At 37.6% G+C, this 17,280-nt stretch overlaps 4 protein-coding genes and 1 non-coding gene across 5 annotated transcripts; all 5 read right to left on the bottom strand.

The window, feature by feature from the left end:
• Positions 1-80: 80 nt before the first annotated feature.
• Positions 81-165, bottom strand: TRNAM-CAU. The gene is given in 2 exon segments: positions 81-116; positions 128-165. It is a non-coding gene; the product is annotated as a tRNA-Met (tRNA).
• Positions 166-577: 412 nt separating this feature from the next.
• LOC18027238 lies at positions 578-969 on the bottom strand. The gene has a single exon (XM_006410618.2). The coding sequence runs from the start codon at positions 896-898 to the stop codon at positions 578-580; it is 321 nt and encodes a 106-aa protein (XP_006410681.1). The 5' UTR covers positions 899-969.
• Positions 970-2,339: 1,370 nt separating this feature from the next.
• LOC18027237 (ADP-ribosylation factor GTPase-activating protein AGD10) lies at positions 2,340-4,414 on the bottom strand. The gene is made up of 7 exons (XM_006410617.2): positions 4,324-4,414; positions 4,084-4,202; positions 3,408-3,831; positions 3,032-3,310; positions 2,832-2,957; positions 2,624-2,725; positions 2,340-2,533 (listed from the first exon to the last, which is right to left on the bottom strand). The coding sequence occupies exons 1-7, from the start codon at positions 4,390-4,392 to the stop codon at positions 2,447-2,449; spliced, it is 1,206 nt and encodes a 401-aa protein (XP_006410680.1). The 5' UTR covers positions 4,393-4,414; the 3' UTR covers positions 2,340-2,446.
• A 6,662-nt stretch (positions 4,415-11,076) lies between these two features.
• Positions 11,077-11,673, bottom strand: LOC18027236. Its single transcript, XM_006410616.2, has one exon. The coding sequence runs from the start codon at positions 11,671-11,673 to the stop codon at positions 11,077-11,079; it is 597 nt and encodes a 198-aa protein (XP_006410679.1).
• A 960-nt stretch (positions 11,674-12,633) lies between these two features.
• On the bottom strand, positions 12,634-15,355 carry LOC18027235 (novel plant SNARE 11). The gene is made up of 10 exons (XM_006410615.2): positions 14,880-15,355; positions 14,687-14,779; positions 14,507-14,600; positions 14,377-14,414; positions 14,208-14,302; positions 13,993-14,072; positions 13,827-13,883; positions 13,613-13,705; positions 13,441-13,515; positions 12,634-13,066 (listed from the first exon to the last, which is right to left on the bottom strand). The coding sequence occupies exons 1-10, from the start codon at positions 14,954-14,956 to the stop codon at positions 12,977-12,979; spliced, it is 792 nt and encodes a 263-aa protein (XP_006410678.1). The 5' UTR covers positions 14,957-15,355; the 3' UTR covers positions 12,634-12,976.
• Between the last annotated feature and the right edge of the window lie 1,925 nt (positions 15,356-17,280).

The raw sequence follows: 17,280 nt of genomic DNA, 5'->3' as shown, positions 1-17,280 counted from the left end.
CTAGGAATAATAGTTGCAGTGTTTTTGATTTGAGAAGAACAACACAAAAATCATCAAAAGACATGTCAAAAAAAAATGAATGGGGTGAGAGAGGCTCGAACTCTCGACCTCAGGATCACTCAGTAGCTATGAGACCTACGCGCTAGCCAACTGCGCCACCACCCCAATTGACAATAAAAAGGTTATCTATCACAATTATATCAGCTAGTTCCGCAAAGATTCAAAGAGATATCTTCCTAGATTTGCTAAAGCACAAAGAAAACATCTCGTCGATGAGTTTTGGATATTTCCATTCTTCTTCTTCTTTTTTTTTTCTGTAGATATTCAAAACTCTCTCAAGGCATATGACTATGAAAGACCTCTTAGATTTCAGATCAGTTTTTGTAGAATCTTCATTAGGATTATGAATGTATTATATATATGAACCTTCACAGATTTTGTTATTGTCGGATCAGCAAACATCCGAAATTTTTTCAAAATCTTACATTTAGGCGGGTTGTCCGAAAGGAACGGTACAACACTACAACGTAATAACACCAAGAACATTACAAGAACCGTACGTAGGCAAGGATCGGTCTCATTCCTTTATTGTCTCTCCAATTCTTATCTGATCTCTTTGTTTCTTTAGATCCTCAAAGCTCCAATCCCTTCTAATCCCACTGCTTCTTACTAGTTTAGGCTCGTCAAGATCCCCATAGACCACGACCTCAGCGCTGTAGAGCCTGCGATGTCCCGTTTTGACCCGTCTCACTACGGGCAACGGCGATCTGTTCCTTACCATATGTTCATACCCTGAAGTTACAATATTTTCTGTAAATTTTGAGTCTTTACGGCTTCCTATGTCCCTGTCCGAGTCTGATCTTTGCAAGATGTGGCAAGCGAGGCAGTTCAGGCTCATCTTACTTGCTTATTACGGAAATCGAATCGAGAATGGGAGATTTTAATTTGAGGGGTGATGTCTTCTGCGTTTTGATTTGCTTGTCTTGATAAGAAAAAGGGAAAGCTATTAGGCTTTGTGGTATCACAAAGAGAACTCAAATCCCAAATGACAACCTTTTGGGGATGTTGCTTTCTAGGGCTTCGGTTGTTTGATTGACAAGAAATCAGATTTAGAGTACAAAATGAATACCTTATTTAATGGGGTTGATTAATTGTTTGTTGTTGAGGTATCAGCTGACAAAAACAAAGAAAACCGAAACTTTGTTTGTAATTGAAGGTAGAGGATTAAAACATATGTGACCTTTTTGGGTCGGGTGTTTTCTAAGTTCGGTGTTTAATCGTTTGGTGGATAAAGAAAGACTTTTTATTTTATTTTTTTTATCGGTAGATGCTGTTTATGGTTATTCTATTTTTATCTTTTTTTGGACATCATTCTGTTTTTATCTTACAGCTTCAAGACTAACTCTAGATTTTCTATTTCATGAAAAAAAAATAGCTCCTAAACTCTCTATGAAAACGACGAATTAGCATTTTTTTTTGTTCCTATAGAACAATTATTGTTTTATCTCTTATGACTTCTCATCTTATATTGGAGATTTGTGTCCCTTTTACTTTGCGAAGCTAACAACTTTCTTAATAGCATTATGAGTTATTCCTTTTTAAACAATGTGTAATGTTTATATATCTTATCATATTTCCAAATATCTTTATTCTCTTCTTCATGCATATTTTAACTTTCTTATTCACTTTGAGACTTTATATTTTTCTTAAGATCGAATGAGAAGTAATTTAATCCAAATTAACTTTAAAGAATGTTCCAACAAAAAATGTTCCAACAATTATAACAAAATATGTGGTAATAGTTCTGAGTATATTCTAACTATTTTGAGTTTTGTTCAGCAGTTTCTATAGTTTCAAACTTTCAATCTTTCCATAGTTCACTAGGTTTTACAACTCAATCTCGCCGATCATACTTCAATGATCAAGCATAAATCTCTAGCAAATTAATGATATCGAATCGTTCAAATATTTTCAAGCTTTAAGCCACACCCGAAAGTGACTTGAGCCAGCGTAAAGAGTATCTTGTGCACAATACGTCGGGTCTCTTGGGAAGAGGTCAAGGAAATGTAAGTTTTTGGAAAAAAAATTTGAAGACTTTGCCTATAATTATATTGGACATGAGTGTCTTATATGAATAAAGATTCGTTTCTGAGTAAGTTTGATACATCTAAGAAGATAAACGTCGAGCAAGTTGACTTTCATCAATCCAATAAGACTATGAGAGTTTGTTCATGAACACCACATATTTGATGACAATATACAAAGCAGAATCTCAATGATACAAAATTATTGATATATTTTTTAATAAAACAAACAGAGTTTACAGTATATTACTATGTTTGTACCCCCTAGTAAAAAGAATAGAATAAATGATTTGGAAATAAAAAAGGGTATAAGAGAAGAAGAAAAAAAAAAATGTTGGGTCTTGAGAGAAAACATGAACCTTTCAGACCCATAAGTTGGAAGCAACAGAGCTGAGCTTCTTCTTTGTCTCCTCTGCCATGTTCTTCAACGACGACATGTCTTGATGAGCCTGATACACAATATAAGACGACATAGTTTCTCAATTGAATCATGGCAAAAACGAGCCTAGACAGTAAGGGAATGAAAAGTGAGGCGAGACCTGGAGAGAGAGGCGGTTGAAAAGATCACCGGCGGTGAGATCCAGAGGAAAATCCCCGTCATCGTCTCCAAACAGATCAGCACTAGAGATTGCTGATGAACCCTGTTTATAAAAGTGAGAATTTTTCTAATTTGTAGTACTTTTTCAAACCCAACAGAACACAAGTATTTTAGTTAAGGCAAATGAGGTTAATCAAGAGGAAACGTACAGAGAACTTCTTCAATGTACTTTTGGCCTCAAGATCGGCAGAGTTGTTCTCATTTCCAAAGTACTGAGCAGAGGAGATTGATTTCGCGTTTGAGAATTTCTTCCGGGCTTCATCTGTTTCTTGAACCTGGTCAATTGCTAGAGAGCGTGAGTACAAAAGAATCTGAAATAATGACATAAGAAGGAGGAAGAGTAGCTCACTTGAACTTTTGACGAGCTTGTGATTGGTTTATTCTGAAACCCGCCTCCATTCATCTCGAACTCCTCGAAGAAACCGGTCGATTTTGGTGGAGCTACATGACCAACCACTTGAGGACTGCTCATGTATTGATCTCTTGTTTGAACACTGTCGAAGTAATCAAAGCCAGAGGAAAACGACGATGACCTGGCTGACTTAGCTGATAATGTACTGTTGGCTGGGGAAGTCACTGGTATAACAACAGATTCCTCCGGCTTTTGATCATAAAGAGTCTCGCTCGACTGCGATTCCAACCAAAACTTCTTACGTAAATTCTCAAAACGCAAAAAAGATGGATCTTTCTACAATCTCTATAAGGAGTCATGAGCATTTACTGACCTTAGTAGTTAGCTTTCGTGCGCCAAGTCCACCAGTTTTACCTGTCCTCTTCGCACCAAGAGGTTTCTTAACGGTCTTAGACACTCTTGGTGAGACGGTAACTTCAAGCTTTTCTTGATTCTTTAGAGTATTATTACTCTCTTTGGGAGCTTCACTGGTTTTGATGCTGGAGAGACTATTGCGAACTTGTGTTGAATATGTAGAATCAGGAGATGGAGGCAAATCGAATTCCTCGGATTTGCTTTTAGCAACTTCTTTGGCAAGAGTCTGTTTGTACAACTCAGCAGCTCTCGAGGTATACTTGGCCTCGGTTTTACCTGCTCCGCTCCATCCATGTTGCTTGAAGAAGACTTGTGCCCTGCAGTTTCCTCCATACACCATCATTTTCAACTGCTCTGGGCTCCATGAGTCTAAATTTGTAGACCTGAACAAAGATGAAGATCAACAGTCAAAAACCAGATTAGAAAAAAAAATCAGAAGAAGATTCTCTAAACCATAGATGCGATTCAATTCAAATTCAAGCAGGAAAAATTTGAATTCAGGTGAAAATTGGGAGATGCAGGAAACAGATTTCAGTTTGTGAATCAATTTTTATTTTTATCACAATTTGTCATCAAATAAAATTTAATGAAGCATACAAAATTTTGGAATGTGAAGCTGAAATGAAATTAGTGACCTGACGAAGCTGATGTGGACGCCGAGACTTCGATGAACAGCAGAGCAATCGATGCAGAGAAAGATCCCGTAAGTAACGGAGGCCCATGTTGGGCTCTTCGCATTGCAATCGAAACAAATCTGCAGATATCCAATATAAAAAATGAGAAAGATAAAATCCAAAAATATTTACCAGATCCGATCGCTGAAGTTGTAGATCTTAATTGGATCTTTGAATCTGTGGAACAGTGGAAAACATTACCTTATTATCCGATTTCGATTTGAGCTTCTTAAATACAGAGATCTTATCATTCAGATTCTCGGACGCCATTTTTCTCTCCAGAAAATTAGAATTTCCGGAGATGGAAGAAAAAAAAAAATGAATCGAAGGGAAGAGGAAACAGAGATTTCAAAAAGAAAAATCGAAGTTTACGCAAGAAATCGAGGGGTTTATAAATAAGATTGCGTAATATCCAGCCGTAAGGTGGTTCTGCGAATTGACTGAAATAACCTTTTAAGCTATCTCGCGCGTTTTGATTTTTGTAGAATTCTTAACGGTAACGAGAGGTGAGGTAGTTAACCCAACGACCCAATTTTCCATTTACCCCCACTATGACCCTTACTGGTTTTTTTTTTCTTTTTTTCCATCCGTAATTAACCCTTTTATAAATTTTTTAACGTCATTAACCTTTACATTTTTTTTTGGATTAAATCGTGTAAAATAAGAATTATAATTCATAAACTCTATATTTTTATAAGCAAGAGTGAAAAACTTAGAGAATTTCTTCTTTCTACCGGCAGCTATAAGGAGACTGATTAACCTATTTTTATCTTGTAAGTTTTTGGTTAACCTTGACACATGTATGAGAAGCTCACAGAGTCCTAGGCAGTTGTAAAAGGTTATCTGACGGACAAAAAAAAAGGTTTTCTATCTTGACATTTCAATACGATATTTTAAACAAGAAAACTTTTTCAACATTATTCTGAAATATACATTAATGGAATCCTCAATTATATAAAAATCGCGCGAGTGATTATAACTGCCAAAAACGATTCTTGATTTGTCCAAACTTGTTGATTGATTTAAGCTCGTCTCCCATGATTTAGTAAACTTCATGATCGAAAATGAATTGGAACGAATTATGGCAACGGTGAAGATGCATGAGCTTCGCTTGTACCAAACAATATAAAGGCTTGCTTGGAAAATGGAGGTTAAGAAGAGTTGATCGCAGATGAAACTGTTGAAGTTTGAATTGGTCGTTGTCCTTAGTTGAATAAGTCATTGGCTGTTTTCTGCAGTCAATACATGTCCGAGTCTTTAGGAGACTACGTAGTTGAGTCATGGAGTTGAGCTAGTGTGTAGTGGAAGTCTGTTTCCTAGTTTTTAGGTTGTTTCTGTTGTTTTCTTTGATTCCTGTAAGGCTATTTAAAGCCATCGTTGCTGGGTTAATGAAGTATCACTTTCAGTTTATATTTCACATTTGGTATCAGAGCCATTTAAAAAAAAAAGGGGAGAGAGAAAAGAAAACAAAATCCTGTGTGAGAAAGTGATCGAGAGAGAAAACGAAGAAAAGAAAGAGAAAGGAAAAGAGAGATGTCTGAGAAATCAGAAAAATTTGTGCAGCCAGCCATACCAAAATTTGATGGCTATTACGATTTCTGGTCCATGACGATGGAGAATTTTCTCAGAAGCAGAGAATTATGGAGCCTAGTGGAGGACGGAATTCCGACGGCGGCTGTCGGAACAACACCAGCGAGTGAGACGCAGAGGAAGTCGGTAGAAGAGGCGAAGCTTAAGGATTTGAAGGTCAAGAATTTCTTGTTCCAGTCCATTGATAGAGAGATTCTGGAAACTATTCTTGACAAAAGCACCTCTAAGGCGATTTGGGAATCCATGAGAAAGAAATATCAAGGTTCTACAAAGGTGAAAAGGGTACAGTTACAAGCATTGAGAAGAGAGTTTGAATTGCTGGCCATGAAAGAGGGAGAGAAGATTGATATCTTCTTGGGAAGAACCTTGGCGGTGGTAAACAAGATGAAGGTGAATGGTGAATCGATGGAGCAGAGCACGATTGTGAGTAAAATTCTCAGATCCCTCACTCCGAGATTTAACTATGTTGTGTGTTCGATTGAGGAATCGAACGATCTAAGCACATTGAGCATCGATGAATTGCACGGGAGCTTACTTGTCCATGAGCAGCGTATGAATGGACACATACAAGAAGAGCAAGCGCTAAAAGTGTCTCAAGATGAGAGACCAAGTAAAGGAAGGGGTCGCAGATCGTTTCGAGGAGGCCGAGGCAGAGGAAGAGGAAGAAGTGCTGTTGATCGTGCAATTGTAGAGTGCTACAAATGTCACAAATTAGGGCACTTTCAGTATGAGTGTCCCGAATGGGAGAAGAAAGCAAACTACGCTGAATTAGAAGAGGAAGAAGAATTGCTCTTGATGGCTTACGTGGAACAACATCAAGCGAATAGAGATGAAGTTTGGTTTTTGAATTCAGGATGCAGCAATCACATGACCGGGAGTAAAGATTGGTTCTCCAACCTGGAAGAAGGAATCAATCGAACGGTGAAGCTCGGAAACGACACAAGGATGTCGGTGGTGGGAATAGGCAGTGTAAAAGTTCAAGTTAATGGCATCACTCAAGTTATACCTGATGTTTATTACGTTCCGGAGCTTAAGAACAATTTGTTGAGCCTTGGTCAACTGCAAGAAAGAGGCTTAGCAATCTTGATTCGCGACGGAACCTGCAAGGTGTTTCATCCAAGCAAAGGTGCAATAATGAACACCAACATGAGTGGAAACAGAATGTTCTTTCTTCTCGCCACCAAACCGCAGAAGAATTCGTTGTGTTTGCAAACAGAAGAAGTTTTTGAGAAGGAGATGAATCTGTGGCACTGTCGTTTTGGGCATCTAAATCAAGAAGGGCTGAAATTACTATCACAAAAGAAAATGGTTATTGGGCTACCAACTCTGAAGCCCACGAAGGAGATATGTGCTGTGTGTTTGACCGGGAAGCAACATAGGGTATCAATGTCGAAGAAGAGTTCTTGGCGTGCATCGAGACAGCTTCAGTTGATCCACTCAGATATATGTGGACCAATCACGCCAATGTCACACAGCAACAAGAGGTATATACTGACGTTCATTGATGATTTCACTCGTAAAACGTGGTTATACTTTCTCCATGAGAAATCAGAGGCGTTCACCATCTTCAAGTTTTTTAAAGCAAGTGTGGAGAAGGAGATTGGAACGGCGATCACTAGCTTAAGGACAGATCGAGGAGGAGAGTTTACCTCTAATGAGTTTGGAGAGTTTTGTAAAACTCATGGCATCACTCGGCAATTGACAGCAGCATTCACGCCACAACAGAACGGAGTCGCAGAGAGGAAGAATCGAACGATAATGAATGCTGTTCGTTCTATGGTAAGTGAGAGGAAAGTTCCAAAAACTTTCTGGTCTGAAGCCACCAGATGGAGTGTGCACATTCAGAATCGATCCCCTACAGCAGCAGTTGAAGATATGACACCTGAAGAAGCTTGGAGTGGTAAGAAACCTGTTGTGGAATACTTTCGCGTCTTTGGGTGCATAGGGTATGTACATATACCCGATCAGAAAAGAAGAAAACTAGACGACAAGAGCAAGAAATGTGTTTTCCTTGGAGTCAGTGAAGAATCAAAAGCATGGAGGCTGTATGATCCGGTTACGAAAACGATCGTAATAAGCAACGATGTTGTCTTTGACGAAAGCAAAAGCTGGGATTGGGATCAAGCTGGTGTGGAAGGAAAAATTCTGGAATGTGGAGACGAAGATAATAATATCGCAGAAGAGGGAGGAGATGACACGACAAATGTGACAAGTCCCATCGTGTCGAGTGGTGAGTCTTCTGCGTCGGGTGGTAATTCATCTCCACCAAGTCCAGTTTTGTCTACTCCAAACTCAATCAACAATTCACCAAGAGCTGGTGAAATAGAAGCATATGCAGGGCCACGCGCACGGAAAAGACCAGGATACTTGGCTGATTTTGTTGTAGGAGACGGAGAAGATGAAAACTTGTCTGTCATGCTACTGATGATGATGACAGAAGGTGACCCAGTTCGGTTCGATGAAGCAGTGAAAGACAGTGTTTGGAGAGAAGCAATGGAACGTGAGATCGAGTCAATTGTGAAGAACAACACTTGGGAGCTAACCACTTTACCCAAAGGCGTCACACCAATTGGAGTGAAATGGATATATAAAACTAAGCTGAATGAGGATGGTGAAGTTGATAAGCACAAAGCGAGGTTGGTCGCAAAAGGTTACGCTCAATGTTACGGCATAGACTACACCGAAGTCTTTGCTCCAGTCGCGAGACTCGACACAATTCAAGCCATACTTGCTGTCGCTGCACAATTGAATTGGGAGATCTTTCAATTGGATGTTAAAAGTGCGTTTTTACATGGAGAATTGAAGGAGGATGTGTACGTGAGCCAGCCCGAGGGATTCATAAAGAAAGGAGAAGAGGAAAAGGTATACAAGCTGAGAAAGGCGATGTACGGACTCAAGCAGGCTCCGCGAGCTTGGTACAGAAAAATCGAAGGATATTTTCTGAAGGAGGAGTTTGAGAGATGTTCTAGCGAACATACTTTGTTTACTAAGACAAAAGGAGGTAACATTCTCATTGTCAGCTTATATGTTGATGATTTGATATTTACCGGGAATAATAAGGCTATGTGTGATGAGTTTAAGAGGTCGATGATGCTGGAATTTGAGATGTCCGATTTAGGAAAAATGAAGCATTTTCTTGGAGTTGAGGTGAAGCAGAGTGAGACAGGAATTTTCATTTGCCAAAGACGATATGCTCGTGAGGTATTAGAGAAATTTGGGATGGAGGAAAGCAACGCAGTAAGAAATCCCATCGTGCCCGGAACGAAACTCACAAAAGATGAAAATGGCGAGGAGGTGAATGAAACTATGTTCAAACAATTGGTTGGGAGTCTCATGTATTTAACAGTGACCAGACCCGATTTGATGTATGGAGTGTGTCTCCTAAGTCGATTCATGGCGAATCCGAAGATGTCGCATTGGCTTGCTGGGAAAAGGATCCTACGATACTTAAAAGGTACGACTGAGCTTGGGATTTTTTATTGGAGAAATAAAAGCAACAGTCCGAGGCTTATGGCTTTCACGGACAGTGACTATGCCGGCGACGTGGACGATCGCAGGAGCACGACGGGATGTGTGTTTATGATGGCATCAGGTGCAATTTCTTGGGCATCAAAGAAACAGTCTGTCGTCGTACTTTCGACCACTGAGGCGGAATATATAGCAGCAGTGTTTTGTGCTTGTCAGTGTGTTTGGATTAGAAGAATTCTAGAAAAGATTGGAGCTGAGGAAGAATCTGCGACTGTAATTAAGTGTGACAACAACTCCACCATTCAATTGTCAAAGCATCCAGTTCTTCACGGGAAAAGCAAGCATATTGAAGTAAGATTTCATTATCTTAGGGAATTGGTGAATTCTGAAACTGTCAAGCTGGAGTATTGTGCAACAGAAAATCAAGTCGCAGACATCTTTACCAAACCGTTGAAGCTGGAGCAATTTGAGAAGCTACGAGCATTGCTTGGAATGGTTAACTTGTCTGAAGTAAGCTGAATTCAGAGGAATTAGCTTAAGGGAGGGTATGTTGAAGTTTGAATTGGTCGTTGTCCTTAGTTGAATAAGTCATTGGCTGTTTTCTGCAGTCAATACATGTCCGAGTCTTTAGGAGACTACGTAGTTGAGTCATGGAGTTGAGCTAGTGTGTAGTGGAAGTTTGTTTCATAGTTTTTAGGTTGTTTCTGTTGTTTCCTTTGATTCCTGTAAGGTTATTTAAAGCCATCGTTGCTGGGTTAATGAAGTATCACTTTCAGTTTACATTTCACAGAAACATTAGATCCAAGAAATGGTTGGGGTGAATTCGGATGATATGGGCCATTTGGCTCAAGCCATAACAAGTCAACAAGAAAGAAAAGCTCGAGATTGGGCAGTATAAAATACAAAATTTTTTTGTCAAAGAGACAAAGAAAATAAAATGGTATAGTTCAGGACTTCATATAAGTCAAACCTTATTGAAACTACTTATTTTTACAAAAAAAAAAAAAAAAAACTACTTATAACATATTACTACTATCTTGTAGTCCATATAGCTCTCAAAAGGAAATCAAAAGAAAATATTCAATTGGAGCCAATTAAAGAAAAATAAAAGAAGGTCGAGGGATTTCTTGTGGGAAAAAAAAAAAGAAAAGAAAAGAGAGAAGTTAATAAGTGTGGTGAATGGTGATGATGATTGATGACAAAAGGAGAGAAGGTGCAACCGTGTGCGTATGTCTGTCTGTCGCCACTCTTTGTCGGGTCTCTTCTCCATCTCCTTCACGTTTCCCTATTTCTCGTTTTTCATCTTTTTTGGTTTCTTTTCAAAGATAGTAATTATATTTTATAAAAATGAGAAAGAAACAAACATTTTTAAAATGGAGACGGCTTCATTCACGTGTTTGGTAGGGCTTCCATGCACATGTAACCATGTTACTGCTTCTCTTTTTTGTTACAAATATAAAAATATTTTACAAAGTTATAAACCTTTTCTTTTACTTGATAATTGAGAGTTTGTCTTTGCAGAATAAAACATTAACCTTATTAGTTCGATAACATTATACTTTACATACATTTTTATTGAATTTGAGTTTAGTTGGTGAGTGGTGACACAACACTTCACTTTTAAAATGTCAAACATGTGTAGATATACTCATACTTTGATGGTAATGTAAATGTCAAAAGTTAGTCGATATGGTAAAGAGAAAACTATCGGTCTGAACAGCATGATGAATATGTATCCAGCAAAATAAACTTAGGCATAAGAAGAAGAAAAGAAAAAAAAGAACGTTCAAATTCATCAAGGAAAAATTTCATGTATATAAAATCAGCATTTTCATTATCAGTTGAAAATAAAATAAATTTATTAATTGACAAAAAAAAAAATGAAAAAGCTAAACTTCAACCTCTGTACAAAGGAGATCGTTGTTGAAACATCATCTTGGAGACTCTTGACTGTCGGAAAACCTTGATCGGACTTGGAAAATACCATTTGCTCGTCACCGGCGTCGGAGAAAACAGCACTTCTTCTGCGTCGGAGACTGCGACGGATCTCGACTTCCTCATAATCGTATCATCCTTCGGTTTCGTCACTCCCCTGTTCCCTCTGAACAGTCTCCAAAGCGAACGCCCACGACCCGGTTGGAGATCCGAACCGGTTTCCGAAACCGGTTCCGGTTTAGCAGACCAGAGAAACGGAACCGCCATCGACATCGATCTCCGAAACGCCGGCTCGCACTCGATCAGGTTGGCAACGCGACCAACCGATCCGATACCGGCGAAAGGAACGTCGCCTTCGCCGGCGGAGACGGAGGCGCGTGGGGTACAAGAACAGGGGAGGTCGTGGGCACAATCGGGACAGAGGGAGGAGAGGCGTTCGTGGAGGCAGAAAGGACAAACGCCGCCACCGCAGACGAAACGGCGTTTCGAAAGGTCGTGTCTTGAGCATTTCTGCCAAACGTTGCCTCCTCCTGCTTGGTGGTCGAAACGCAAATCCATTGAGAGTATTATTCCTTCGCTTGCTCTCTCCAAAACACAAGAGTGGGAGAAAGGCGGAGGTTATAAAGTGGATTTTTATTTTGATTAAGCCACTAAGCCCCACTCTGCTTAACCTTTGGTTAGTTGGTTTAGTGAGCAGCGCCGAGTTTTATGCCTTGGTTATCGATACGCCCGTTAACGAAATAGCCCTTATTCATTTCACTGATTTACACACACGTAACCCAATTATTATCAAATATAAAAACAACCCCATCTATACGTTTCTTTACCAAATAGGTGGTGATCTGTGATATACTGGTTCTTGAGGGTAATCAAGAATCAAAATCACTAGTTCAACTCTATTGATTAAGGGTGCATTTGGTATTATCAACTTATCAATGATTGGTTCTAGACACTTAGAAAAAATATAAAGACGTGCATTTCTCCATAACTGAAGCCGATGTGCCAATGTAAAGAGAATGGGGCCACGTGAAATGCTAAGAATTATAACATGTTACGCCAAAAGATGCTAGAATGTCAAAGAGTGATAAATTCGGAAATTCGTATAACAATCATGCTTTTTGGCCAAATTCAAAATGACATGTATAAACCTTGAATATTGTGTATTAGAGCGTAAGCAGACTACAAGGGAAAGCATATTGTAGAAAGGATGTAGATTTCAAAAACCTACCCATAAACGGATTGTAATGCTGATCCTTTAGATGGACTAGAGTTATTCCATGCTAATAAACAATAACCAAGTAAAGATCTTGTATTAAAACTCTAGACCAGGGGCTTGCGGAATCTCTTAGTGTTTTGACTTTCAATCCTTGTATGTTACAACGATTGTCCCGACAATAAAAACATCATGGGTCTTCGAAGAAATCAAAGACACTTTTTCCACACACTTAGAGTGAGAGTTATCTACTAGTCATACAAGTTATCGATTATGATACAGCCGCCACTTTCAACATAAACCAGTGAAAATAAGGAACAAGTAATTATTACCAGAATATGAAACAGAGACGACGTTATAAAAATACACATACAGATGATATAACACAGAAAGAGTCATCGTTATACAAACACATGAACAAAAAAGATGGTTCTGTTTCTGGGATTGTAACGGAAGGGAATTTGCTTCCTGCGACTTCTCAAATGCGCAGAAGCCAAGAGCCATGGGGATAAAAACTGGTTAATTTCTCATTTGAGGCGGTTTCATCTAGAGCAACAAGGGACTATGGGGAAGGACCAAGAAGCGTACGGTAACGTATCAGTATTTTGAGGGGCATGAAATGAGATTTTTCTTTTTCTTTTTGTTCTTTCAGTAATTGTTCCAGAGTAAACGTCTGTTCATGGCTGGTGGAGCTAGGCCCGGTATGTCACGGATGTCTTTGTTGTTTGGGTTCACAATCTACCACAAAGAGAAAATAAGTTGTTACACGAATGATATGTGAACACAAACCACGCAAATAGCATATGGAAGGAAAGATAGTGAAGATGAGTACAGAAGAAAAATGAAATTAACAATCATACAGGAGACAACTTTACAGGATAAGACTCCGTCCCCTAATTGAATATTTGGAGAAAGAAAATTTGTGGGTATTAATGCTTTTGATATGTTCTTCGATTAACATGATTCCCAGAAAAGTCAAAAACCTCTACTGATATGAATTTATGTCGTGGTAGACAATGAAAAAATAATGAGAAAAATAATCATGTAACAGATAAATCTAAATACATAAACAAGTATCCAAGTGTGTGTATAAGAAAGAAGTTGAGAGATACCTTGACGATGATGATTGCTATGACACCAAGGACGATCAGGAAGAGAAATGCCATAATACATTTGTCCGTGGCAACCTAGGAGAATAAGGGAAGAATGTATGTAAAAGGGACAAGAGAGAGCAGATAAATAGGAACGGTATAAAGAGGAAGTACGGAGCTTTTGGAGGCTGACCTGCCTACCAATTTCCTTGACCAGCTTGGAGGCCTTCTTGAGTGAGAAATGAATAGAATCGAGCTCATTGACAACTCTACTCATTTGCTCGGTCTGAACAGTGTAAAGGCAAACTATCTTAGGTCTCATAACAAGGAATGTTGTAAAGAACAACTGAGATTCAGATAGAAGCACCGATGGTTTGGTAACAAAGGAGTGTGGCCAAACTACAAACCTGAGCCTTGAGAGCCGCTGAAGTATCTGTTCCCACATTTATGGTCTCTTGAACAATCTATTGTCAAAGCCACACAATTTGAGTGAGGTTTTGCATTTATGAAAATGGAAAATAAGCAGAATGGAAAATAAGCAAAAGTTATCAGATGGATATAAAAAGTACAGACCTTTTTTCCCCTCTCAATGGCTTGATCTGTGTCATCCATCATCGAGTTTCCTTTATCCATTAGTTCTTGATTGGACATGTCTGAGAGTGATTAAGTTCCTAGTAAATACTCTAGATAGGTATATTCACATAACAAAAGACTAGATCTAATATATGTGCAATAAACATCTCATTTTTGGTTGCAAGATCCTTCAAAGACGAGATTTAAAGCCTTACTTGAAGCTAATAAGACATTCTCTTCCATGTGTTCTTCTCCAGGTCCGTCGAAAAGATCTACTCGCTTGTTATTACTCGCTAGGTTGGATGAGTATCTGTACAATCATCCTCATTATCATCAAAAACCATAAACATGACATCAATAGAATAAGCAAAGTGTGTCACGTACTTCTTCTTAAGAGCAACATATGAGTTTAGTTCCTTAACCTGCACAAACACAACATCAGTTGACATTAGAAAACTCTGAAAATTATTGAATAGACGTTACAAGAATGTCAAATTCAGATGAATAAGCCTACCATAGATTGTCGTCTATCGTTCAACATCCGGTTAGTGTTGGCATCATTTCCGCTTTCCAAGCTTTTGACTTCCCTATCGAAATCTTTAATAAGGCTGCAAAAGAAGAAGGCAACATCAAAAACCACATATTATAAAAAGAAAAACGAAATCAACAAGGAAAGTTGAAAAAAATTGTTAACCTTTTACAATCACGCATTTTGTCAGTGAGTTCTTCAAGCTGCCTACTCTGCCTATTAGCATCTTTGATCTTCTCCAGCTTCTGGAACCCATTTCTGGTCGAAAAAAAGACAAGAGACAACATATGAAACATTATGGACACAAAATCGAAAAAACCACAGATCAGAAATGGAAAAAGGTTAAAGAGATTCTCACGACAAAGCACGGAAAATGTCATTGATTTGACCTTCGATCTCAGCCAGCTCTTCGCTAACCGCCGATATTGGATCCATCACTTCTTATATCGCAAGAAAAAATTAATGCAATAAACAAAGACAACAGTGCCTATTCTTCAGATCCACCAAATTTATTTTCGAAATGTCGACCACGAATCGACTCGCCCAGATTAGATCCGTGTGGATCCAGAATGCCAAACTGCAGAAGATCCAAATCGATTCACTTGCTCGTCGTGACCTCGAACAAAACAATCGAATCCTGATGTCAAAATTTACACAGAACGAAACGCGCAAAATCGTAATACCAAATCCGTGGGATTTTTTTTTTTCTTTCTTTCAGATCTACGAACAATGTGGATGCTCAGAATCGATAACAGAGAGACAGAAATCAAAATCTCGAGCTCGTAGATCCCTGCACGCAGTTTTTTTTTTTTTTCTTACCTATTTTGTCTCGGACATTTTTTTGTTTTTTTACTTTTTTTTTTTGTGTGAGGATTTAATTTCTTCGCACTTTTCTTGCCATTGGTTTGGCTCGAAGGGACGAAACGAGAGATTTGAAAAACTGCGCTACCGAAAATCAGTGGGACCCGCCACGACTCCGTTTGTCAGTAGGGAACCTATATAACCTGGAACGTCGGATCCGAATACCAATTCAGATCTAACGGTCAATACTCTTACATTAGCTTATTCGATTGTTGACTTAAAACCAAGATAAATAAAACAGCATCAGTATATATAGTTTATTTCAACAAGATATATTTTTCCACTATTGATTATTATATTTATAATCTGATCTTAAGCTTTAGGATGCCTAGATTGCGTATAAATAAAATGAAGCCAAACCAAACTTTGAACTATTCAGAATCAATTTATTTGATTTAGTTTCTAACCCATCATAAACTGAATTGGAATGCAAACTGAAAATAAAAAGAGAATGAACAAAAATCAAAAATTATATCATATATAATATATGCAAAGTAAATTTTTCGCTATAAGGTCTCTCATTCAATCTAGATAACTAATTTCCCTTTTTTCGTTAATAAAATCTTTTTTAAATATCTAATTAATTTATTTATTTTCGTAGTTTGTATAACAATTTTGCTGCCACTTTTAGTTATTTTGATAATATTAAGATAATTTCAATCGGATTATCTGTTGAGCAAGATTATTAGGAAAAAATATACATATGATGTGGAAAATCTTAGCTTAAGTTGAGAGCTATATATAAATATATTACTTTTTTAAATGTATCTTAAGCTCAATTGTGGTTTGGTTTCTACATTGGTCGGCTTTTCGTTGTATTGTTTACCATCTTTATTTTTTATAAATCAATTTTTCGTTTTTTCTATTGTTTTTTCCGTTTTTCAGTACCAGTAGTAGTGCTCCTCGATTATATGTTGTTGTTTTGTGTTGTCAGTTATTCTTCCTTACTTAACGTGATTAAAATCATGTCAACATATCATAAATCATCTTCATTGTCTAATGAACAGGTTTTAAGTCTTTTGTTTTTTTTGTTTGTTTTAAGTACGGCTTTCTGAATTCTGTTTATTTTTGGAATAATGTAAGAGAGGCCAAATACACTAGCAGGGTGCAGAGGAAAAATTCGAAAAAGAAAACAGAAAAAGGAAAAAAGGGAAAAACGAATTAGAAAAAGAAGAGAAAAAAAAATAAATTGAAACATATAGAAGAACATAGAGTTAACGAAAACGTAAAAAAATGAGCAAAAAATGAACAAAAAGTCCTAGACCATGAACGATAAGATCAAGATGGGTAACACAAAATAGTGAAGAAGAAAAATGATAAGGAGATGAAGAACTCAAAGTTGAAGAAGAAAACTGAAAGAAAAAGAAGAACAAAAATGGTAGATGAAGAAAGTAAAGTATAAGAAGATGAAAATCCGACGATGAAAAAGAAAATAAAAAAAGAAGAAAGTAAAGATGCGAAAAAGACAAACAAAAATTAGAAAGAAAAAATGTTTGGATAAGACAAAAATGATCAAGAAGAAGTAAAAAACAGAAGATAAAAACGGCTAATAAAACCAAAAGAAGAATAATAGAAGATGTTGAAGAATAAGAATTTCGAGAATACAAAGACAATAAAATAAAACAAAGAAGAAGGGGCAGACAAATAAAACTAAAAAAAATCAACAGAAAAAACGAAAAAAAAAACCGAATGAAAAAAATCAAGAAGTCAAAGAAGATGAATAAAATACATAAGAAGAAATAATCAAAAACAATGAAAGTTAAGAAGGAAAAACCAAAGAATAGAAAAGCTAAAAAATAAAGAAAAAGGAGAAGGAGAAGAATAAGAAAACAACAATAATATAAACAAAAATAATACAGTGAAAAAGTAAGATAAAAAAATAGTCGGATAGGTTGATG

This window comes from Eutrema salsugineum, unplaced genomic scaffold (assembly GCF_000478725.1).
Source record: "Eutrema salsugineum unplaced genomic scaffold, Eutsalg1_0 scaffold_10, whole genome shotgun sequence".
Classification (NCBI taxonomy): domain Eukaryota; kingdom Viridiplantae; phylum Streptophyta; class Magnoliopsida; order Brassicales; family Brassicaceae; genus Eutrema; species Eutrema salsugineum.
The sequence above is the reverse complement of the archived record's forward strand: the minus strand, read 5'-3'. Positions and strand labels throughout refer to the sequence as shown.